At 36.4% G+C, this 26,569-nt stretch overlaps 1 protein-coding gene across 1 annotated transcript in view; it reads right to left on the reverse strand.

Annotated features, from left to right (window-relative positions):
* Positions 1-850: 850 nt before the first annotated feature.
* Positions 851-26,569, reverse strand: part of LOC146742164 (GDP-mannose 4,6 dehydratase-like) — a 35,281-nt gene continuing 9,562 nt past the window's right edge. The window contains exons 4-12 of the mRNA XM_085500209.1: positions 24,803-24,890; positions 21,754-21,863; positions 14,874-15,066; positions 12,607-12,711; positions 11,254-11,381; positions 10,100-10,218; positions 9,722-9,818; positions 1,486-1,554; positions 851-1,321 (exon numbers count right to left, since the gene is read on the reverse strand). Of these exons, the coding sequence (XP_085356335.1) occupies positions 1,259-1,321; positions 1,486-1,554; positions 9,722-9,818; positions 10,100-10,218; positions 11,254-11,381; positions 12,607-12,711; positions 14,874-15,066; positions 21,754-21,863; positions 24,803-24,890 (972 nt within the window). The 3' untranslated portion in view covers positions 851-1,258. The remainder of the gene's footprint in view (positions 1,322-1,485; positions 1,555-9,721; positions 9,819-10,099; positions 10,219-11,253; positions 11,382-12,606; positions 12,712-14,873; positions 15,067-21,753; positions 21,864-24,802; positions 24,891-26,569) is intronic.

The raw sequence follows: 26,569 nt of genomic DNA on the forward strand, positions 1-26,569 counted from the left end.
CAAAGAAAAGAAGTTACTGTAAAATGACTAATTTTCCCTGGGTTTAATTTTGCTGATTTACCATTTCAGGCATAATCAGTGGGTTTTAAATTCACGATTTTATCATTTAGGTAATGTGTTCTATGCTAAATTTGACATATTCAGTGGGTTATTATAATTTAGTGCATTTTCCAGCCAGCGAAATAAGCAAAATTAAAACCCAGTGAATAATTAACCTTTTTACAGTACTAAATATTTAGGCTTTCAGAATATATATAAGATGGTGTGTACTTTAACGGAAATAAAAGTGTATTTTAAACAATTCATCAGTCAAATAAAAAGTTTTAGAAGATACCGGTTCTATGGTGAAGACCGGCTCATAGTTAGATTGGTTTTACACGGGGTGTATTTGTTCTCAAATTTGGTGATTTACAGACAGAAATTTGTCATTGTATTTTGGTGCATTTTAAATGGTCAAATGTTGTATTTAGATTTTACGTGATATCAATACAAAACAGGCAGATTCCTGTGTTCATACACACCGATTATAAGCAGTGCTGTCACTTGAACAAAATAATTCACCGAGTATTGTCCACTTCCATTTTGCATCAAAGTGTTAAATCGGTTTTCGTCTCATGCCTGTATCCAATCTAGATTCAAGTCGATAGTGATTTCGAGATCACTTTGATCGTAGTCATGATTACACCGAGAAAAAGACATGACCATTTTTAACCATATGTTGATATTGTCGCCATGGTGATCTGAGTATCACTATACAGTGATATTTACTTCTAATAAACATCACAAAACCTAAATTAGCATGATTTAAATAATCACACTAAAAAATCAAACAAATAACAAACAAACAAAATTTCACCAATTACATGGACTCAATGAGCACACATGGAATGTAATTCAATGAAAGGAAGGCTAAATAAATAAATACAACAAATATCTACTCCCAAAAAAATGTTTCCCAATAAAATGTAAAATAAAATTTCTATTGTTAACTTAAAAAACGAATATTGGAAATTATTGATAAGTAGATAATTATTCTGAATGGATTTCATTTTTACAGTTCTGAGATGAAGACAATAACCAGTCTAGTTCCTCCCATCACCTCAACAAATGAATGTTACAAAAGAGAAAAATAAATCTGTTCTTAATATGCTGACCTCATATGCAAATACTGTCTGTACTGATAGTGGATGGAGCAGATATTAAAAGAGGGTAAAATAAGCCAAAATAAATGAAACAACAGAATAAGTAATATATTTTTCTATGCTTTTGGATTGGATTTCATCAGCTCGATGTCAGCTTCCACCATTTCTTTCACTAGTCCCTGAAACAAAGTAGACAGGAAAAACATTATTCATTAAAAAGGGCCACAAAAAGAATTCGTGTATTTTGTGTGAACAACCATGTCATGACTCGATATTTTAATAAAATTATTACAGAATAAATCATAAAATTCTGAAAATACATAAAATCACAAAATATACGAACCTTAAAATCAGTTTTTAATTCCCATTTGAGTTTGGTCTTTGCCTTAGTGCAGTCACCTAGCAAAAAGTCCTGAAAAGATAAAGAAATAAATAAGCGCAAATCAAGCGCAAAACATTTTCTGATCATACTACACCACAAAGTATTGACTTACGAGCTACGGCTACAAAGTGGTAACAAACTTTAATGCAGATTTTGAATTCCTACCAGCTGTTACCGTATTTGCTCTATTAAAAGAACAGCTCATCAGAAGTGCATATAAATCAAGCAATACATTGGCTGTACATTGAATTATTACAATAATAACTCATATGGATCATAGACGAATCTCTGTGAGTTACATAAGTGCATGGCATTTTACTCTCCCCTAAAATGCATACACACTGTGACAACAGTCAATATTGATGTTTAACTTTTGAATTCCATCATTTTTCAAAAACAAAAAAAATGTGCTCTCTGCAAACCATTATTTTTCAATAATAGCCTTGTCCATTTGAAGCAAATCAGCATACTGTAAAATCATTTATTTTCACTGGCATTCACCGGTTATTACAATATATTGTGATGTTTGAGTCTTTTCACTGGGTTTCATGTTCACAAATTTGTAAGAGAAATATTGAGTTTGATTGTTATTTAACAGATTCATGCGAATTAAACTTACTAGTGAAAATAGCAAAATTAAAAACCTGTGAATAATTAATACTTTTACAGTAATCCCCCCATATGGGTCTTGATCAATATGGAAAAAAAAATCAATTTTGTGGGAATCAGAGAACAACGTTTCTGCACACTTTCCAATTACAACTCAAATCCAGCAGTTAAGTACATTATGTGCTTTTTTTCTATGTGCAGTTTTGGTAAATAGCAAAGTACGAGTGAAATTAAATCATGTAACACAGAAGATGACTACCTGTGTTTGTTTAGATGCTAATTGCTCTACAATGCACAATGATGTTTCATTAGTCAGTTGGAAAATTTCAACCATTGTTCAAGAACAAAGAACGCTAATTAAATTAATTTGCATTTGCAGGATTAGTCAGTAAGCTGCTTTAAAGGCTCAAGGAGACTGAATTAACACATTTTGAGAAAGCGCTGTGATCTAAGCAATGAGCAGACAAATTGGCCATTGTTGTTATTCTTTGTTAAACCCTAAGTAATTACAAAGATCCAATTAATGTCATTTAAGAATGAATCACTTTTAGCACCGATGCACCTCATTCTACAAAAGTATTAGTGTTATGTGCCAATTTCCAGATACACCTGTTTGTGGATCACCACTTTATTCACTTAACAGTACACAATATTTAAGACGGTTACAAAACAATCAGTGGCACACTCACTCACTAAATTGGGTGGTGTTACAAAGAAAAAAAATGTGTATAAAATATAACCACTCAAAGTACAGTGTTTATACACTGAAACGAAATCAGGATTAAAGAAGATACAGACATCGCTAGAAGTGAGTCCAGACTCTGCACATGCAACCTGTCCAATGACTTTATCAGCCAGAGCTAATGTCGGTAGTAATCACTACAATGCCACAAACTATCAGTGTATACATCAGTGAAAATAGACTGCATGGTGTCAGTGTATATAAGACTGCAATATGCGAGTGTCAATATGTTAATATACCGATATGTTAACATTTGTACTTTACTCCGGTAACAATTCTATTGGTGACTCAATCAATAGGACACTTAAAATGACATGAGCATGTAGTGAATTTGGATATCAAATTGACCAAAAATCCAAGAATTGTCCAGATTCTTTCCTGCTCTGAACTATTGTGCACCGCAGATGGTGGAGGTGATTCTTTGTGAATTTACGTTAGAACTCAATTCAAAGGTGGTAGAAAAAGAAATTCAAACATCCAATCAAATGTGAAGTCATAGTAATCCCCAACATCATTGAAATTGAACGTATTTTTTTGCAATCTGTGCAAAATCGCACCAGTCAATATTTTTCAATATAGACCCAAATAAAGATATGTGAGTATGAAAAGTGTAAATTTAATGAGGTCATTTACATAGTATTATGCATAATTAATCATCACCAATACATTGTATGTAAGGGAACCAATAACCATCAGGTAGGAGTCAAACATAAGCATTAACAAACTATGACCATTTGTGATGCACCAGATCTTCTCTTGTACGTAAATTAGAACCACCCTCTCATGAAATGACGGTAGCTGGGTTCAATTTTCTAACATTGATTGCTGTCAGGTTCATGTGAAAAGTTTAATGAGAAACAAAGGGTGCTAAACTAAGAAGCTAAGCAATGTGGCCTGATTTGATTATGGACGTGGATTTCAAGAAATGTTGATGACTTTAGAATTGGAGTGTGATTCTGAGTGACACTGAAGAGAACACAGATTAACTCAGAGTAGATTATTGTATTGAAATACAATCAAGCGTTCACCTGATTTGTCTGTGATGTCATTTAAATTGTGTGATGTCACCTGATTTGTGTGTGATGTCATCTAAATTGCGTGTGATGTCACCTGATTTATGTGTGATGTCATGTAAATTGTGTGTGATGTCGCCTGATTTGTATGTGATGTCATTTAAATTGTGTGTGATGTCACCTAAATTGTGTGTGATGTCACCTGATTTGTGTGTGATGTCACCTTATTTGTGTGTGATGTCATCTAGATTGTGTGTGATGTCACCTGATTTGTGTGTGATGTCATCTAAATTGTGTGTGATGACACCTGATTTGTGTGCGATGTCATTTAAATTGTGTGTGATGTCACCTGATTTGTGTGTGATGTAATCTAAATTGCATGTGATGTCACTTGATTTGTGTGTGATGTCATCTAAATTGTGTGTGATGTCATCTAAATTGTGTGTGATGTCATCTTAGTTGTGTGTGATGTCATCTAAATTGTGTGATGTCACCTGATTTGTGTGTGATGTCATCTAAATTGTGTGTGATGTCATCTAAATTGTGTGCGATGTCACCTGATTTGTGTGCGATGTCACCTGATTTGTGTGCGATGTCATCTAAATTGTGTTATGTCATCTGATTTGTGTGCACTTTGGTTTTAACCAATACATATTTTGTGAGATAAGCAATTACACGCCAAACTGACAAACATCCTATCAGGGTGTACCATCCGTGAATTTAAAAAAAGAGATAGTGAGATGAACTTCATATGTCCAGTAGCTATCTACATTAGCCCAGATATATCTACGCTTAATTGTAACAACAAAAACAAGCAAACAAATAAACTGAGTAACACAGCAGATTTATCTATGAAACCAACACACATATGCTACGCATATGTCCTGCTGAGAAATAGACTTAGACCATCCTTTCCACAAATCAAAGTGATGGCAATTCTCAAGTGTTTGCTGCATGTAGGACACAGCAATATTGGTAAATCTCACTCACAGATACAAGTTACTCTTAGTCAAGTTCAACCAAAAAGTCCTGGTCGCACATTCAATATTTATGGTACCCCCATGACAGCGCCCTCTATGTACAGCATATGGCAACACAGCTGCTTTCAAACATACCCTCACTTGATCTAAACAGATTGCACATGTTATGATTGGCAGCTGATAGTAACAACGCATGACCTACGTTAATAAAGTTCAGAGACCTTCCCTGTAGGCTACCATCAGATATGCTAGCACACCGACAACACAGAGGGAACTAAAACTCAAGCCCGGGCAAAGAATTAATATTCGTCCATCTAATAACGAGACAATCATCACAGGGTTACGTTCACATCAAACATGAAATTATAGAATAATCGGGAGTTGGAATCAAGAAATGCGAAACTACCGAACGAGTCGAATTTAAGAGAACTGAAAGGATTACGAAAAATTGAAAACAGTATTCTACAGAAAAGTGAAAGCTCAAAAAGCAATTTAGAGCTGTCAAAATGATCTAGCTGTGAGGGAGAAGTAAGACAAAATTTGCATAATTGTAGATTAAAAGCTAAACAGTATTACAGATTTAAAACTATGTTTTTGAACTTGGCATAGAAGATGTTTTGTCTATGTCTACACAGCAGATAATAGTGTACTGTATTCTTGGTATGCAATTAGACAGAGAATACTGGTTAGTTGGGGTCTAGGATTAAATCGCTAAGAGTATAAAATTAACATCGTGTTAACGCAACAAAACTTGCTAGAACATAGTAGTGAATGCTGGGAGCTGAATTAAGCAACAAATACGGCAGCCGCAGCCCATTCAATCTTGAGCTGCAAACTGTCAAAACAGATCAGGACGCTGTCTAACAACAAACATGATTGTAGTGAAGTACTGAGAAGTTGGTAGATATGTGTTATCTCAGTTTCACTGAAAACAATGAGAACACACACTGAGCCTCCCTGCTCCCAAGGCTATGGTTGGAACTTTAATTGGCAGCCACAGCCTGAAATTCATTCCCAATTAGCATCAATCGGAGGTCAAAGTTGACAACCAGGGATCATTGTTCATTTTATCTTTCCTTGTTTCAACTGTCTTCAGCACTTTTCTTACCATAGCTTGGAAACCCAATAAGGTATGCAGCTTCAACACAGCAAAGTTGAGTGGTCAGGTCTGAATGAACAACAGCCATCACACTCAAATGGAGGGAAAAATTGGTTATTTATTAAAAACCTACTTGGAATGGTGAACCCATTGTTGCGAAGAAGCAGGTGTCCCGAAAAATAGATCAACAGAGAATAGTTTAATCTGACACGAGACAACCCATGTGCTTCACCAACAATAACACTAAAATGCTAAAAATGTGAAATGTGAAAAAAAACATGCAGGCCTTAAGGGGACAAAACTTGAGGGGATGAAACAAGAGTGATAGTAAATTAAAAAATAGGGCATTCACATATCTGGAAGCACTAATAGCTCTTTCAAATTAAGAAGATAAAAGAATTCAAAGTCATCTTTTTAAAAGTTTTTTTTTTTTTCTAGATGAAAGGGAATTGTAATAAAGGTGGTATCAATTATACCAATTGTTTGATTGTTTTCCAGTTTGCTGGCCTTGCAGTCCAAATCTGATTACTCCTACACTGCAAGTGACTAGAGGCGTATAAAGCTGAATAACAGAACAGAATTTAATGCTGCAAGGCAAAATAAATGGAATCTGTAAATCGGAACAAAGACTTAGACAAGAAGAAAGAAAAAAAAATGCATGGTGAAAATTAGTTTGGGATGTTGTTGGCTTAATAGAAGTAAGTGCAGGACTACCAAGGGACGTGTTATTAAACAAGCAATGTTTACAGGGCCAAATTGGAACAAGTCAAACAATGTTCTTTGTAATATATAGAATAGGAAGAAATGTGGATTGGATTGCATGGACATGAAGTTAAATTTTGTTGATCAAAGGATGAAACTAAGCGTGGTTTAAAAAATGTACCAGACTTCAAACTTGACTGTGATTACGTAGATTGAGGTAAAACTTTGGGGGTGGGGGTGGGGACATAATTTATACACTATTATGCTTTGTAATATATCACAATGGACAGGTAGAACAATTAAATTGAAACGACAATTAAAACAATGTAAATACTATGTAACATTCTCAATTAAATTGAAAGACAATAAACACTAAATAACACTCTGTTGACAATTGAATTAAACACTACACAATAAAACAAACTTTAAGTAATGTCTTATTAACAATTACATTGAACAATAGACAATAAAACAAACTCCATGTAATGTCCTGTTTGTTTTTTATTCTTTCCAGACAAAGAAATCGACACAAAGAAAATCATGAACAAAAAAACAAATGTCCTTTTGAGGTCAGTGTGCAATAACACAACTCATCACAGACATTTGTATTTGTACTATTACTGTTTTCTTAGTGGCCTGTTACCAGCAAACTTTCCAACTTTCCAAAATAAACATCAGAGTTACTTTGAGAATGTTTGACAATAAAACAAATAAGTATTCTTGTTCCTTGTTACCAAAACTGACACAGGTGAGCCCCAAGGTTTACAAGATAAACAAAATAGAAATGAAATTCAATCAGTTCCCTATTATGTATTGTCCTGTGAAAAGGAAGACAACGTGAATTGAAATCGACAGCATGTATCTTTTCGGTTACATATGCAGACATGTACTACTGACAACGACCAATTTTTTTTATTAATTTGATTAAAGGGTCATAAGCTGTATTTTTAGTAAATGATTGTATGCTTATTAATCCATCTAATACTGAGGTATCGTGGTACATTGTATTTGTGATACCTTAAGATAAAACAGAGTAGATAAAATATTACGATGTCCGTGCTAAGCAAACACAAACAGAACCTAGATAGATCATGCATGCTAGAAATTGAAAAACACAGCTCCATTTTAGAAATCAAAGTGTGAACAAGAGTATTGGAATGATACATTTGAAAGGTTGTTTAAGTGAGTGATGAGACTTTCATAAAATAGGCCATCTGGATCGCCAACTGTCGGACATATCGGACATATCGTAATCGGAAATGATAAAATAACAACTCATCCTATGTAAAGAAAACAATAAATTCTCCCTATCAAGATAAGTGGGATAATGAAGACGCTCCATTGTGATGAGTCTCTGGAGATCAAGAGATAACCTTGTGGCCAGGGGGCGTCTACCGACTACGGCAGGTGATTATGTGGTCAGAGCTGTGGAAAGAACACTTGAATACAACTGCTATACTTGTACAATGATACAGAAGTTAAACAGCAAAGCTGATTACATTTCTTTTCAATTTTCAAATAACATTCACTGATGTAATCAAGAGATTAGTTCATAAATCGTACATGTATCTCTCTGGATGTCAGAGGTCACTGCAGTGTCAACGGGCATCACAGAAAGAGGGGGGAGGGGGACAATGATCAGGGGCACACCTGGCCGTGTGTTGTCACTGAGCAACAACCCCTATCATGTATACATTAATAAAAACACACATTTGTTTTCTTAAGAGTGATTCGCAATGTTCTCGCCAGCGTTAGAAATTCCAGCTATGTATTACAGCTGTACTTTAAGGGAATTAAGTCTATGAACTCAACTCGGCCTTTTCACAGGGCACTCACAGGAGGACTCCAATCAACTTAGAGGCTGGCCACGTCATAATTGACACACAGTTTCAAACGCAATTTCTCTACAATTGTCCAGACTCTTGTAACTCAATATCAGGCATATGCTCCTCTATTACAACATGAAAATTAACGTCTAAGTGGCTGCCATTCCGAGCGTCAAATAGGTAAACTAAATACGCAGGACAAGTTCGGCACCAGCTGTCATAGTTGGTAACAATACAATAGTGTTCATTTCCCAAAAAGCGCGCAAGGTATCACGTGACTCCCTCGTTTCAAATTTCCAGGCATCTCATTTTGTTAATTAAGTCAGTCTTTGTTCTCTTGCTCAATGGCATGGAATTGATGCAAAAATTGTTAATTGCTTATTCATTGCTTTACCGAGTCATCAGGGCACTCACCCTGCTTCGTTCTTATTTTTTCACTTGACAAAATAGTAATACATCCAGTAAACTAAGCCAGGCTGACTGAACAAAGACATGTAGTTATGTAGGACAGCCAAATAAATACAATCTTACAAGTTATCGGCATAAAATATCATGTTCTCTATTGAAATAAATCAATGCTGGACTAGCATTTTTTAGGAAATATCAAATTTGTGGAAAAAAACAGTAAAAATTAACAAAAATTTCTAATCTACCAATTTAATTATGTTGTATGACACTGTGCTCACATAGATGATGTTTATTTTTTAAAGCGTCAAATGATTAACTTTTGAGTAATTTTGAGCATGTTTTAATAATATTATAAATAAAAGTGTTGTTTTGTTGACAAACATACAACAGTATTGATTAGAAATAATAAAAAGCTGGCATCCCAAATTTACCCACATGCACAAGTAACTGAAGCACACACATACACATTATTTTACCAACACACAATGCTACTCGTATGTTTGTTGCCAAAGCATCATTTTTATTTAACATTTTTATATAATATTTATCTGACTAGAGTACTCCATTGTTACTTCGTTTACTGTAAAATACTTTATTTTCGCTGAAGGAATGATTCAGTGAAAATAAATCCTACGAATATACCTTTTTTCCTATATTTTACATTCAATTTGTCAAAAATCAGTGAAAATAAATTCCATACAAAAAACACCCAAAATGTCTTTTTCAGTGAAAATTAATTCCAGCTAAAATAAAGTATTCTACAGTATTTATGATTTTATGTATAAAAGGAACTCATGAATAAATTAAAATTTACTCACGACTTCTGTTGGTCTGTAAAATCTAGCATCAATCTTCACTCGTACTTTCCCAGTTGCTTTCTCTTTACCCACCTCATTCAATCCTTCACCTTCCCATCTGAGATAAGCAAATGCGAGCATTGTTAAGAAATAAAATACATTCATAAAGTCACACATATTTAGTGTACAGACAAGACCTAAAAATTTAGTTTTTTATAAATAATAAAAAAACAAAACCCTGCATGCATTGATTTTGAAAAACTCCTACTTTTTTTCTAGACCTAGCCTACAACATATGAATCGGCCTTTCTGATTGGTAATTGAGTAGCTATAGAGGGTTTGTACCCCAATGAAAAACAGTGTTGTAAAAATTACATCAACAGTAAAAAAATTACTTACTCTATTTCTTTATTGACCAGTTTGAATGATTCTTCGACAAACTCTCGTACACTGTGGACCTCCCCAGTTGAAATGATGAAATCCTCAGCCTGCTCTTGTTGTAACATTAACCACATGGCCTGAATCAACAAGACATCAACATCTTACATCACACATTCTCAGCAGCTGAGATTTTCCCTGTCTAAATAATTTATTGTTCCTTGAAAGGATTGCGTAATGTGCCATTCTATTTTGACCTGTATCACCTGGACTCAAAGTAATAGTATTAATCTTATCTATCATCAAAAAATTGTCTTCTACTGTAAACTGCTTTAATTTCAGAAGAAAAATGTTCGCTGATTTCGCAATCAATTTTGTAGACGATTCAGCCAATCAATATTCATTTGATTCAAATTAAACGTATCAATTATTGAAGATTATGCAAAATATTGTAACAAAAAACTGGGAAAACTATGATGTTCAAAAGGTAGGAATAGTACCTCAGTTAAGAGGTTGTATGAATATTTGAAATTTGTCAAGAAATGGCCAAGAGTCAGCTGCGTAATGGCAAAAATGCCTGACTGTGATTCAATTTTAACACTAAAATGGCCACCATCTGGCCAGCTTGAATTGGATTGTGAAACAAATGTAGTTGTATAATTGTGATATTTGAATGTGATTGGTCTAGGCATGTCTGAGATACATTTAAGTATACATAGACGGACAAACAGAGATGAATTTCAAAGTCCCTGCCTACTTCTGAATGGGTATAGTAACTAAAAAGGTAATCTTTCAGCCATAATACAAAAAAATAAAATTTCTGGTTTTGAGATGTTTGTGAGTGACTCTTTTTCAATTGTCACATGTTCTTACCAGAAACTAAATAATTTGAAAAAAAAAATAGGCATAATATAATAACACTAAAAAGTTAACAGTCAGGGACGTGGAGTCATTTTAAATTAAGATGCAGCATGCACTGACCCGCCAAACAATCAGAACCGAATGTAATAATATTCGACAAATGCATTTACTTCACTTGTAGCTTATCCATGACAGATTGAATCAGAGAACAACACAAAATAACCATCAACACAGACGGACACCTACACAGACAGAAGCCAATCTGCAATGACCGGTATTTCTGTCATCATCTGATATGTTTTCATGAGCTTTACCTGTATATAATCTCTTGCATGTCCCCAATCTCTCTTTGAATCCAGATTTCCTAAAACTAGGTCCTCTTGTTGTCCTAGATGTATCTTAGCAACCGCTCTGGTGACTTTCCTTGTAACAAATGTTTCACCTGAAGGGATAAAATGTCCATATTATTATATCTTGTCAACTGGTTCTATTCAACCCTCCAAGCAACAAAAGTAAATTTTTTTTAAAATGTTTTTTAACATTTTGATCAGGATATGTAGGTTATAGAAAAATAAGTATTTGGTTCAAAATTGAGAAAAGAAATTAAAGAAAAATCCATAAAATATGCATACTGCTAGAACAAAGTCTTAAAAAACCAATTTGGCATTATTAAAGGGTTTATTTAAGGCCTGTTGCTCAAAACTTAAAATAATTGTTTGGCAAATGTTTGACATAAAAAAAAGATTTTTTGCGAGGTCAAAAATAATTCAACATAATTTCTTAGCAACAAGAAAATAAACTAAACTGACACGACCTTTTCCATGCAACAATAAATTCTATCTACTATTCATCATTATTTTTCCCTCTAAAATATTTCTATGTAAAAATGTCTTCGTTAATTTGGACAAAATAAAACCAACGCCCATCTTGATAAAAATATATGAAAAAATTCACATAGCTTTTTATTTTGAAGGGCAACAAAAGTTTGGTATTAAGGTAGAAGCCTAGTCATAATTTTTGACAAAATTGTTCAGAAATCGCATGACAATGTTCATTAGTTTATTATGTACAATCATGAAGCTAATGTCTCATGGTACAATGAAATAGCATTATTTTGTGTGTTACAGTTAAGCTTTTCGAGAAATGCGTCCTAATATTTCTTGAAAATTGCTATTTTTAGAACATTTCCATAGAATATAATGTTAAAGAAAAACTGCATTTTTTGACACTTTTTAAAACCCAGATTTTTTAAATAATTCAGAACAACAAAAAGTACTCCATCATTAACAATATATGTTTTTTTCAGCCTATGTCACCAGGTTAGATTTTGAGATATTGCATAATATCTCTGCCATAGAAACCTGTGGTAAAGGCGTTATAATAGTGTCAAAATGGCGATTTTCCACTAAAATAAAACCATAAATTTCTCAAAAAAAAGGCAGGTGACACCCAACTTTTTTTCGGTCAATATCCTTATATTGCCTTGGAGTACAATTTATTGCAAAATGAATAAATTCTGGGTTTAGAGTAGGCTTCTACCTTAATAGTTTAAAAAAACTGCTTGCTGATACTGGCAATACTAATGAGCAGATTAAACTCTGTGTGGACTGCAAGGGTAAGCACTGCAAGAAAAATAAAATTTTTACTGGAAAAGCGTTTGTACTTACCTCTTCTGGGACTCTCATGGTTAAATAGTATACCATTACATGCATACATATCATAAGCCTCTCGGAAATTGACAGTGATCCAATATGCGTATACTTTCGCACAACCTGCAGGAAATGACAATGTAAGATATGAAGTTTTGCAGTCGGTAACAAAAAAAAGGTTCTGTAAGGGTTAAATGAGCATGGAGGAAACATTTTTTTCTTACTATTTTTTATTTTCATTCAAGTTAACCATCAAATCAAATAAAATTTGTGACAAAAGTATAAAAGCTTACATAAAAGTAACCAAGTGCTGTAACAAAGTTTGATAGCAATAAAAAAAAAAAACAGTAAATAAAAAAAAAAAAAGTTCACATAACAGATGACAACAATTTTGAGAAATTAAGTTCTTCAAACAAATGCACTCATTTCTGCACAGTGTAATTCAGGGAGGAAAGCCACCTACTGTTGCAGGGCGATTTCCACAGTTGCCTAACTTTCAAAGTAGCACAGTTAGGCAAACAGAATATCACCAAACAGAGATATAAACTCCTTGCCTAACTGAGAGTAAACTCATCAGACAGCTGAATTACTCACATTATTGGCTTAAAATTGTAGAAAATATTTTTCACAGAAAGACTTTCTAAAATTTTTGAACTATTCATAAGAATTATTTTATAGAAAGTAAATACTATTCATAACAATTTCCCTCATTAATACATTTTTTTTTTACATTTGGTGAATAAACTACATTAATCTTGGAAATTCTAAGCATCTAAACTTTTAAATAAGAAGTGAACATGAATTTGTTTGTTTTGTTTCAAAGGTGTTACATAGCTGTTGATTTAGTTATTGAATTCAGGGTCTTTTTTTGTATTCAACGTTCAAAAAAGGATCTTTTTGAAACAATTTCCACTGGAATTCATATCTAAGCATTATATTGAGAAAAATAAATAGTATTCTACATAATTTCACACAACCATCGGTACACATTTTACATATGATCTTAACATTATTTGTACACAAATAAAAAATAACAAAAAAAACAATTTTACAAAAGAAATCAATGCTAAATAGTTCAAACATTTTCATGGGTGTTTGCCAAATTTTTTGTTCGAAAAGTAGTTTAGAAACCATACTATTTTATCTAGATTTTAAGGAAAGAACTTTGACAAGAAGGTAATGGTTAACCAACTTCCTTAAATCACTGAAAATCAAACATTTCTAATAATAATATTTTATTTTAAATCCTAATCTTTATAATCAAATACAAGTTTAAAATAGTATTTTGTTTCCTGTTTTATACTTTTGAAGGATATTCCTGCAATGCAAGAACTCCCCCCCCCCCCCCTCCTATCTTCTTGACGGAAGTGCTAAGCTGAAAAAAAGTTTTACAAATTAAGATAGAGGGGGCTATCAAGAACTGCCTGGGTTTTATCAGAAATATAGAGGGCGCTATTACTAAAGTAATTTTTTAAAAGAAACAAAGTAATTTCTAATATGACAGTAAGAGGGCAGTATTCAAAGAGATACACATTTAAGGATTCTCAATCCGTACAGGTTCTACATTAGAATTGTTACACATAATTGTTATTACAGCACTAATTCTCAAACTTATAATGAATGGCCAAATATTTCATCAATAAAACAATGTTAGATGTGTTATACAGGACAAGAAGCGATGTACACAATAAGTAAGTGATCAGTCAAGCACTCATACAATCAAACATAAATAAATTTCAACAACAATTTACAATTCATAAGAAATAGTCCTAATAAGACGAACAATATTGATGCACGAAACAAATGTTATACTTTCAAGAGCTGCCATAGAGGGGGCTCTATGAATAAATGTGAAAAAAAAACCAGGGCTGTATCCAAATAAAATATCACTCATACTTGAATTTATTAGTGTGAAATATCACTAGCTGATATGGTACAGTAATTAAACAAACGTTAAACAAACTATGCTGTGGTATTGTTTTTTGTTACAGTGTGGTATGTTAACTGACTGGATAACCACAATTATTGTAACCTGTAGGGGGCACGGGCACTGCAATAACTTTCACTGTATAACCACAATTTTAGGCAACAAATACTAGTACACCTTTCACAACGACAACAGCTACCATTCACACAAGCCACATTGTATTCCTTAATAGTTAAAAGATACACCTAAAATCATAAATTCTACCTTAAAGATAGAAGTAATTTCAAATTTATACTATTATCTAAAAATATTCAAAAATTAAGAGTAAGCTTTTACGGTACCGGGGGTAATTACTTACCATAGGGTGATCTGGGGTAGAATGGAGTTGTTTCTTTTTGTGGGATTTCCTGAACTTTGCCAAACATTTCACTGCTTGACGCTTGGTAAAATCTTGCCTTCTTCTCTAGACCGCACGTTCTAATAGCGTCGAGTAACCTGAGAGTACCAACCCCATCAACATCAGCAGTATACTCCCCCATTTCAAATGACACCTTGGAAAAAAAAACAATTGGTCTCAAAGTGACTCAATGTTTATTTTGCGTGATGAAAAAATAACAAAATTTAAATTGTATGATTTCTCCCAAATTATGAAGTTTAGATAACAATAATTCAGTCAGCAGTTATTTATCAGATATGCTTGGAGAACAAAACTTCAAGATGCGAATCCCTCTGGTGATGAAAAATTAGTGGTGATTTGTAATGTAGGACACGTATTAAATGCCACAGGCCAGCTTGTTGGATTTATATCACAAATTTTTAAACTGACCCCTTATAATTACATGTGTCTTTACACAAGTAAAAGTAATATCCCATTATTTAATTTAATTCCCTTTCGACTTGTTTTTAAGATAAACCTTGGTGCTGAAAACCTTGCAATACTCAACGGAAAATCAAATTGTTTGAATCAATCAAAGTCTAAAACCAAGCTGTTACAGATCGACAACACACAATATGTTAATCGCAATAAATACAATATCAGTTTTTTTTTTAATCCCAGTGCCACAGATTGCTCTTATAAGCAAAATGTCAGCATTATACCTACAATAAAATATTACAAATGGGAGTAATGCAGTCTATACAATTCAGAATTCATCAAGAGAAATCAGCAGATGTGTGCGGTAAACAAAAAAAAATTTCGTAAATTTAGAGTCAAGAAATATATAGACCGTAATATCAGTTATTTGTCGGAGGTTCAATTAGCTTTATGAAACATATACATGTATGCAAATTAGCATACAATGTGTCAAAGGTCATTTCTAACATTTGAGGAGAGAGAAAGCAAATTCATTGACGTAATATTTGTTGAACAAGGAGATAACCTTTGGGAATCTATCATCAGATAGGTGCATGGTAACATTTTATAAAACTTTGTAAGGATTTTATATATTCTTTTTGGCAATGCATATAGTATTTTTAATAAGTACAATATTGTCAGATTTTGTTCGTCTATCAGAAACAACTTGTGGTATTATGGGAAGCAGTATTGATATATAGTGTGAAACAAGATAATAAATAACTGTTTTATCATATATGTAACTACATCAGACTGAAAATCTCCAAACTGAAAAACAGAAAGACAAACGTTTAGATACAGGAGTACACAGTAGTACACATGCCATACCAATTCTTGTCGAAAGCATTGCCCGGTGACTAATTTTGATTTTTTTTGTTTTTAAAACTATACCAACTATTGTAAACATCCACGATCAACAATTTCGGTCAAGTGAAATGCACAGAATGTTCATAACACTGTTGGCTGGGCATTTGTGTTTCGGTTTTTTTTTATCTGCCTATTTTTTATCCATGACTAGATGAATACTGACATACTACTTATAACTGATTATAAGTGACACGTCTGTAGTTTAGTTTAGCCGTAGCTAGAAAACGATTAGCCTGACATGTATACGTGAGTAGGCCCTCGCCGACTGAACAGCATTAGACCTCACTAACGCCTGACATAATAGTGTATGTCTCGTCGACAATACTGCAAATTTGCATAATTCACGCCTTCTTACAATGAGTTCAGAGAATATTCATTTCGGTGGTCATTGTAATACCGTGGTAACATTGGGCGGAAATTTGCCGGCACCTTATCGCAAATTATGTCAACAAATAAACTCTGCCGTGAATGGTTACTCTTTGACGGCTGTCACTATCTGACGTTCCTGCAATTTGATTGGTACCAACAAAAAATCGTCGGGGGAAGTGAAAAACTACACTATTCTGTCAGGCGTGTGACGGGTTTGGAGCACCGCAGAGGGCGCAACTCACGGGACCTCGTCAGGCTAGAAAACAAACTGTTGTGTTCTGAGCAATTCACAGGTAATTTGCAAATAGGGCAAACAAAATATTCATCAAAATGGACATACAAGTTTTAATATCATCAATGCCATTGAAACTAAATTATGAGCGATAATTTTGGAAGCTAATGATAAAAATATCAATTTTAACCCCAACATATTTAGTGAGTTTATCACTAAAATAAGGAAAAAGTCAATGATATTATTATGAAAAAAACAAATCCAGGAAATTTTTTACCCCAGGCCAAAGCAAAAGCAATATATCATATAGTTGAGTTGAAAAAAAATGGAAATATAAAAATTGATGATTTGATGAATGTCTAGACACTGAAATCACTGAAATCAAAAAGCAAGAAATTGTATTTAAAGTACATAAACCAGTGTCAGTGCCCATTCTGAGCACATTTGACACTGAAAAAATATTTTCTTTGAAAAAATCAAATAGTCTAATATCACAGAGCAACTTGGTGAGGTCACAGCGCAACTTGGTGAGGTCACAGCGCAACTTGGTGAGGTCACAGCGCAACTTGGTGAAGTCACAGCGCAACTTGGTGAGGTCACAGCGCAACTTGGTGAGGTCACTGAACAACTCAGTGTGGTGACTGAACAACTCAGTGTGGTGACTGAACAACTCAGTGTGGTGACTGAACAACTCAGTGTGGTGACTGAACAACTCAGTGTGGTGACTGAACAACTCAGTGTGGTGACTGAACAACTCAGAGTGGTGACTGAACAACTTGGTGTGGTCACTGAAGAACTCAGTGTGGTCACTGAGTAACTTGTTGAGGTCTATTAGCAACTTGGGGAGGTTACTAGGCAACTTGGTGTCATCACTGGACAACTCAGTGTGGTGACTGAACAACTCAGTGTGGTGACTGAACAACTTGGTGTGGTCACTGAACAACTCAGTGTGGTCACTGAGTAACTTGTTGAGGTCTATTAGCAACTTGGGGAGGTTACTAGGCAACTTGGTGTCATCACTGGACAACTCAGTGTGGTGACTGAACAACTTGGTGTGGTCACTGAACAACTTGGTGTGGTCACTGAGTAACTTGTTGAGGTCTATTAGCAACTTGGGGAGGTTACTAGGCAACTTGGTGTCATCACTGGACAACTCAGTGTGGTGACTGAACAACTTGGTGTGGTCACTGAACAACTTGGTGTGGTCACTGAGTAACTTGTTGAGGTCTATTAGCAACTTGGGGAGGTTACTAGGCAACTTGGGGAGGTTACTAAGCAACTTGGGGAGGTTACTAGGCAACTTGGGGAGGTTACTAGGCAACTTGGTGTCATCACTGGACAACTCAGTGTGGTGACTGAACAACTTGGTGAGGTCACTGAACAACTTGGTGTGGTCACTGAGTAACTTGTTGAGGTCTATTAGCAACTTGGGGAGGTTACTAGGCAACTTGGTGTCATCACTGGACAACTCAGTGTGGTGACTGAACAACTTGGTGTGGTCACTGAACAACTTGGTGTGGTCACTGAGTAACTTGTTGAGGTCTATTAGCAACTTGGGGAGGTTACTAGGCAACTTGGGGAGGTTACTAGGCAACTTGGGGAGGTTACTAGGCAACTTGGTGTCATCACTGGACAACTCAGTGTGGTGACTGAACAACTTGGTGTGGTCACTGAACAACTTGGTGTGGTCACTGAGTAACTTGTTGAGGTCTATTAGCAACTTGGGGAGGTTACTAGGCAACTTGGTGTCATCACTGGACAACTCAGTGTGGTGACTGAACAACTTGGTGTGGTCACTGAACAACTTGGTGTGGTCACTGAGTAACTTGTTGAGGTCTATTAGCAACTTGGGGAGGTTACTAGGCAACTTGGGGAGGTTACTAGGCAACTTGGGGAGGTTACTAGGCAACTTGGTGTCATCACTGGACAACTCAGTGTGGTGACTGAACAACTTGGTGAGGTCACTGAACAACTTGGTGTGGTCACTGAGTAACTTGTTGAGGTCTATTAGCAACTTGGGGAGGTTACTAAGCAACTTGGTGTCATCACTGGACAACTCAGTGTGGTGACTGAACAACTTGGTGTGGTCACTGAACAACTTGGTGTGGTCACTGAGTAACTTGTTGAGATCTATTAGCAACTTGGGGAGGTTACTAGGCAACTTGGGGAGGTTACTAGGCAACTTGGGGAGGTTACTAGGCAACTTGGTGTCATCACTGGACAACTCAGTGTGGTGACTGAACAACTTGGTGTGGTCACTGAACAACTTGGTGTGGTCACTGAGTAACTTGTTGAGGTCTATTAGCAACTTGGGGAGGTTACTAGGCAACTTGGTGTCATCACTGGACAACTCAGTGTGGTGACTGAACAACTTGGTGAGGTTACTGGGCAACTTAGTGAGGTTACTGGGCAACTTAGTGTGGTCACTGAGCAACTTGGTGAGGTTACTGGGCAACTTGGTGAGGTTACTGGGCAACTTGGTGTGGTCACTGAGCAACTTGGTGAGGTCACTGAGCAACTTGGTGAGGTCTCTGAGCAACTTGGTGAGGTTACTGGGCAACTTGGTGTGGTCACTGGGCAACTTTGTAAGGTCACTTGGCAACTTAGTGTGGTCACTGAACAACTTGGTGAGGTTACTAGGTAACTTTGTAAGGTCACTTGGCAACTTAGTGTGGTCACTGAGCAACTTGGTGAGGTTACTGGGCAACTTTGTAAGATCACTGAACAACTTGGTGAGGTTACTAGGCAACTTTGTAAGGTCACTTGGCAATTTAGTGAGGTCACTGAGCAACTTGGTGAGGTTACTAGGCAACTTTGTAAGGTCACTTGGCAATTTAGTGAGGTCACTGAACAACTTGGTGAGGTTACTAGGCAACTTTGTAAGGTCACTTGGCAATTTAGTGTGGTCACTGAACAACTTGGTGAGGTTACTAGGCAACTTTGTAAGGTCACTTGACAATTTAGTGAGGTCACTGAGCAACTTGGTGAGGTTACTAGGCAACTTTGTAAGATCACTTGGCAATTTAGTGTGGTCACTGAACAACTTGGTGAGGTTACTAGGCAACTTTGTAAGGTCACTTGGCAATTTAGTGAGGTCACTGAGCAACTTGGTGAGGTTACTAGGCAACTTTGTAAGGTCACTTGGCAATTTAGTGTGGTCACTGAACAACTTGGTGAGGTTACTAGGCAACTTTGTAAGGTCACTTGACAATTTAGTGAGGTCACTGAGCAACTTGGTGAGGTTACTAGGCAACTTTGTAAGATCACTTGGCAATTTAGTGTGGTCACTGAACAACTTGGTGAGGTTACTAGGCAACTTTGTAAGGTCACTTGGCAATTTAGTGAGGTCACTGAGCAACTTGGTGAGGTTACTAGGCAACTTTGTAAGGTCACTTGGCAATTTAGTGTGGTCACTGAACAACTTGGTGAGGTTACTAGGCAACTTTGTGAGGTTACTGGGCAACTTGGTGAGGTTACTGGGCAACTTTGTAAGGTCACTTGGCAACTTAGTGTGGTGACTGAACAACTTGGTGAGGTTACTCGGCAACTTTGTAAGGTCACTTGGCAATTTAGTGAGGTCACTGAGCAACTTGGTGAGGTTACTGGGCAACTTTGTAAGGTCACTGAGCAGCTTGGTGAGGTTGCTGGGCAACTTGGTGAGGTCACTGGGAAAGTTGGTGTGGTCACTGAGCAACTTGGTGAGGTCACCGGGCAGCTTGGTGAGGTCACTGGGCAACTTGGTGTAGTCACTAAGCAACTTAGTGAGGTTACTGGGCAACTTGGTGAGGTCACTGGGCAACTTGGTGAGGTCACTGGGCAACTTGGTGAGGTCACTGGACAACTTGGTGAAGTTAACAGAGCAACTTGGTGAGGTCACTGGACAACTTGGTGAGGTTAATAGGCAACATGGTGAGATCACTAGGCAACTTGGTGAGGTCGCTGGACAACTTGGTGAGGTCGCTGGACAACTTGGTGAAGTTAACAGAGCAACCTGGTGAGGTTAATGAGCAACTTAGTGAGGTTACTGGCAACTTAGTGAGGTTACTGGGCAACTTGGTGAGGTCACTAGGCAACTTGGCGAGGTCACTGGGCAACTTGGTGAGGTCACTGGGCAACTTGGTGTGGTCGCTGGACAACTTGGTGAAGTTAACAGAGCAACTTTGTGAGGTTAATGGGCAACTTAGTGAGGTTAATGGGCAACTTAGTGAGGTCACTGGGCAACTTGGTGAGGTCACTGGGCAACTTGGTGAGGTCACTGGGCAACTTGGTGACATTACTGGGCAACTTGGTGAGATCACTGGGCAACTTGGCGAGGTTACTGGGCAACTTAGTGAGGTTACTGGGCAACTTGGTGAGGTCACTGGGCAACTTGGTGACATTACTGGGCAACTTGGTGAGATCACTGGGCAACTTGGCGAGGTTACTGGGCAACTTAGTGAGGTTACTGGGCAACTTAGTAGTGAGGTTACTGGGCAACTTGGTGAGGTCACTGGGCAACTTGGTGAGATCATTGGGCAACTTGGTGAGATCACTGGGCAACTTGGTGAGATCATTGGGCAACTTGGTGAGATCACTGGGCAACTTGGCAAGGTTACTGGGCAATTTAGTGAGGTCACAGAGTAACTTGGGCAGGTCACTGGACAACTTGGTGAAGTCACTGGGCAACTTGGTGAGATCATTGGGCAACTTGGTGAGATCACTGGGCAACTTGGCGAGGTTACTGGGCAATTTAGTGAGGTCACAGAGTAACTTGGGGAGGTCACTGGACAACTTGGTGAAGTCACAGAGCAACCTAGTTGTGAGAAAATAAGGCTCGGAAAGAACTGTGACAGAAGTGAAGACAACCGCAGCCAATTCAACACATTGGTTCATTGTCTACACACATACAATTACTAGAGAAATAGATTTAACACCAACCTTTACGTGACTTTGTGCACCTAAGTTGTAAATTTCAGTTGGAACCACATCACTAATGATCTTCACAAGATTAGTACTATCCGTCAAATCACCATAATGAAGTTTCATAGCTGAAAGGAATGATAGAAATCGATAAGTACATAATCTATTTCTATAGTCTCCAATAGCAGCACATATAAACCAAAAATTTATTGTATGCTAGAGGCTTATCTCTGTTAAGGTAGCGAGAAGGGTTTTGTGACGTTTTCGAATAAAACATTCTGTGTCTGTTGTCTCGTTCAGAACAGTAATTTAGCTTATATATTTCAAAAGACTAAGTATAGAGGTACAAGTTCACACAGACTGGACAGTCATTGTTTACATAATTATCATGTGATATCAAAAATGGCGAACCTTGTGAAAATGACTAAGTCCGCGATTGCGAGAGCACACTGCGGAATTTCCTGGTAAAATTTACGTCATGCATTGTCCGTAATCAAGTCCATTGAAATGTGTCCACGATAATCAAAAGACCTATTATTCCGATTTCTATGCAGGTTTGTTTTTTTGTCCCCAAATTATTTCATACTTGGCACCTTCAACAGACTATTATTCTGTGACAAAGCATTTTCAGACATATTTCGCACCATCATTATCTATTGAACGATAACTTGATTTGGCGGCGGTCCCAATGAGTCGTACTCAATCAAAACTTCAACACGAGAAAAACGCGAAAAACAATTTTGGTTAATAAAACACTGTAGATTTGCTGCATTATTATAAATATACACTAAAAATGGCCAAACATATTAACCACTGATATCATAGAACTCATAAGAGTATCAGATAATGAATAATTTCAAGCTCGAGCGTGAAAAATGAAGAAAACTGCAGGCATTTGAGTTCGTACTCCAGGAACGTTCGGGTTTCCATTGTTATGTAAACGAACAATGAGGGATAATCCTCTGACAAACATTACTGTCTCACTGTACACGCTGACAGTTTACAAACAAGCTAATCCTTCAAGTGTCTCTGATTAGAGATCTAATAAAATAGAGCTGGAGTTGCTCGCGGTGAAACAGCCGCATTGAAGACGATGCAACTTCAACTAGCCATTTCTCACCTTGAAATAAAAAAAAATAAAAATTCGAAGAGCATCAGGGAAAATATTAATAGTCATTCTTGTCAATCGCTTGCGTTATTTTATTCGAATCCATGAAATTTACGAGTTTTTTGACATTTGTTGGCAACTTCCGCTCTAAAAAAGATTGAAAATGTGGGTGTGGTTCTTTTGCGAGGTCCTGTTGTTAATACGGACAAATATGGTTCTGTGACCCAGGTCGTGCTTCGATCATGTGACTTTCAGCCAATCAATGATGTTGTAACAAAGCATATTTGACGCTAAGTGAAGGGTTGTCGTGCCACCCAATTTCCGGCGTCGATTCATATAATGTGTTTGTGCTGTGACAGGTTTCAAAATTATTAGCTGAAAAACATCAGTATATTTTGACAAACGGATGGAATTTGACCTCAATTCAAAAAGAAAATATAGGCTGAGCTACGGCGAGTCAGTTTTCTCTGCAAGTTGGGAAATAAAGTAAACCAGAGAAGGGTCGATGATTTTCAGCCTAGGAGGACTTCCGTGTGAATCCTGAGTTTCGAATTTTTCATCGACTGGCCACCAAATATTTATGACTATAACTAAATTTGACACATTTTTTTAAGCCCAATACATTATTCATACATGTCAAGCTCTATTCGATTTTTTCAGGGTATGTGGTCGTTTTTAGTCGAAAATATATTTTTACGGTACGTATACGGTATAGACTGAACTCATTCAATGATCGTGACTTATTTTTGAAAATTGAATGTCAAATTTTACCAGACCGACCGACGTGGATTCAGTGGTATCGTTGTTTTTGAAATTAATCATTAACATTTCCTCGTTTCTCTGATCTGTCAAAATGAGTTACCTATGCTTTTTTCACGTAACTGTCTCATTAAAATATTACATCTAGAACAAGCACCCAAAACACGTAACAAGAGGTCCCAGTTCAGTTGCGTTCATGACACAAGTGTCATACAACTATTAGATTTGAAGTGATGTTCAAAATTTAATAATAGTTAATACTAGTTGTATGTTCACACTTTACTATCAAAACCACCATTTCGACCACTCATGTGCCAGTGATCAGTGTTTGGGCTAGCGGTCGGTGTTTCAAAAGCGAGCGTGTGAAAAAAAACGCGATTAAAATGCAAACGGTTTCCGGTAGGACAAGACCGCATGGTCGGAAATTAAGCGATAAGCGGTTGATGTAAAAGCGGAAGGTTGGGCGAAATGAGTACTGTATGCCCGGACTGTATGACCATATTTCTCAGACGAAGTCTCGACTGACAATAATGCTAACAATAAACATTAGATAAACACGCTTTGTTTGCGACGGGAAGCTTATCACCCGTTATATCAGAATCATCAACAACAGAGTATACAGATAAGATGTTATCATTTAAACCCTTCCAAAGATAAACATTATGCAAATATCCACGAAACGGCAGTTGTAGTCTTTTCTGCTAGCGTTTCAAAACACTAATTTAAGCAACGTTATTTCGCGATTTTGATCTTTTGTAAACCTGGGATGATGTATCAAGGTCTAAAGTAACCGTTTTATCAATTTTTGAAAAATCAAGAAAAAAGTGAAAATTTCCCTTCCTGCTACCTTAATTTCCTGAAGGAATGCACTTCTAATAGAAAAAACTTGGTATTTACATTCAGGGTGAATTTTTGTGTTCATAAAATCTTAAAAGAGTTCAAATACAGTGTGTGTCTCTTGGATTTCAACGGTCATCACTGAGAACTGAACTTTGAATCATCACAGACACGCTGTATCAAAGGTTACAGCGCATGTAAAACACATTGCTTGTTTATGAGTCCAGTGCAGTGTCCTGTGACTCCTTGTCATTTCGCGGATACACAGCCTATCCGTTTGCACTGAAATCTAGCACTCTTCTTCTATTCATAAAAACTGCAAAGAATCACAAACTATCAAAGTGTATGTAGTAACTGTCTCACCTCCTTGTTCGTGTGTTTTGACATCTGCATAAAGATGCTCAATCCTCCCGGTGTTGAAGGAACTAGATCTTCGTATAATACCATGTACCTTGATAGACAGATAATAAGAATCAGGAATAAATAAATGATGGCGAGACTAATTGATTAGTGATTCAAGAGTGGAAGATAAAATGAGTTTATTACATGTACATTTTTGCTATCACTAAGATAAACCTGAACCAAATGAGGTTATCACCTGATATCACTTGTTTATGCAGCTGGTTGATACCAGTGACATCATTACTAGAATTATCCATAAAATGATAGGGTGCACGTAAATTAAAGCCCATACTGCTACAAGCATCTACCAGCTTTAAGAATAAGTAATATCAGTGGATAATTATCACATGACCAACTGTGAGCATTAAAAAAAGGCATCTATGCTTATGAATCGTATGTTTATTTATGCAAATACAGCATTATGTCAAAGTGCATCGATAAACATGCATTTGCAGTTATGGTTGTTCATGGTTATTAATGGGGATAAGCAACTGGTGTACCAGTATATCCTATGAAAAGCCATTTGAATAAAAATGAATGTGCAGAAAGACAATGATACTCAAAAAACCTAGTAATGCAATCAAACAAATCTATGAAAGAAATATGTTTGTTTTGTTCTTGTGTGTTTCAGAATATGTCACTCATTTCCATTCTTACAACTGAACCTTCCCATGATTATATGCAGGGGTTTTACATATCCATTCAATAGCAGGCCATCATCCTGCAACAACAGGCCAAAAATAAATAAAAAAGGCTCTTGCTAGTTCGAAGCCTGCAGCGAGGCCAGCGTAGATCAGGAGATGGGAGACCAGAAAGTCGATGGCCAATTTGGGCTTGTAACTGGCCATATGGTCAGTGGCTGGCTCTTAACAAAAGCCTTGATTATGTACCAGCCATTTGCAGCCTTGGCTTCCCCAAATACACAAAAATGCAATACAATCTTAGCTCGACTGGGACTGAAAAACAAGTACATAGATGCTACAGTGGTCTCATGGCCTGACCAAACAAATGTCCTGATCTTGCTTCATGCTGTATGCAACAGAAGAGTACGAAATGATATTTTCTTCAATATACGGGGCAACTTTTTCGAATGTCATCTCTCATATTCTAGTATGTCAAGCTGATTTAAAATTTGAAATTTAATAAATCATAATAAGTTTATGCAAATCACACAGGCATTCCAATCTTATGATGTCTGTATGTTGGACGGACCGCACAAACACAGTGTTGGCGGATGAGTTTAGGAAAGCGAATTTAGACATCAAATGCAATATTTTGAAATGTCAAGCCACGGACCGGTTCGGCAAATTTGATATACACCACAACAATGTTTCATTTGTGCTGAGTGTACCAAGAGTTATTGCTACTGCGCTCATCGATTGTAACATAACAATCGATTGTAACATAACAATACATAAACTAAAGCAACCAGGTTATCAGCATGGTCGGCTGATGAAGATATGACATCCAAAACATTCTTGTCAATTAACATGCTGCAAATAGGATGAATATCTCCTTGTACAGTACTGATGTCTTGAGACTATTATGCCAGGCCGCTGAGACAAGGACATTATACCTTGGTGAATAATTGTCACATCATGAAGACAAATCTTTATATATTAGTTGCAGTTAATCCCTGCAACAGAGACAGTCAAGTTTCCGGCATAGGAGGAGGTGTGATTGCAATTGATGGGTACATTATTGACATGCATGGTGTTCTGTGATTGG

Source organism: Saccoglossus kowalevskii, chromosome 6 (genome assembly GCF_978046115.1).
Source record: "Saccoglossus kowalevskii chromosome 6, keSacKowa6.1, whole genome shotgun sequence".
Lineage (NCBI taxonomy): Eukaryota > Metazoa > Hemichordata > Enteropneusta > Harrimaniidae > Saccoglossus > Saccoglossus kowalevskii.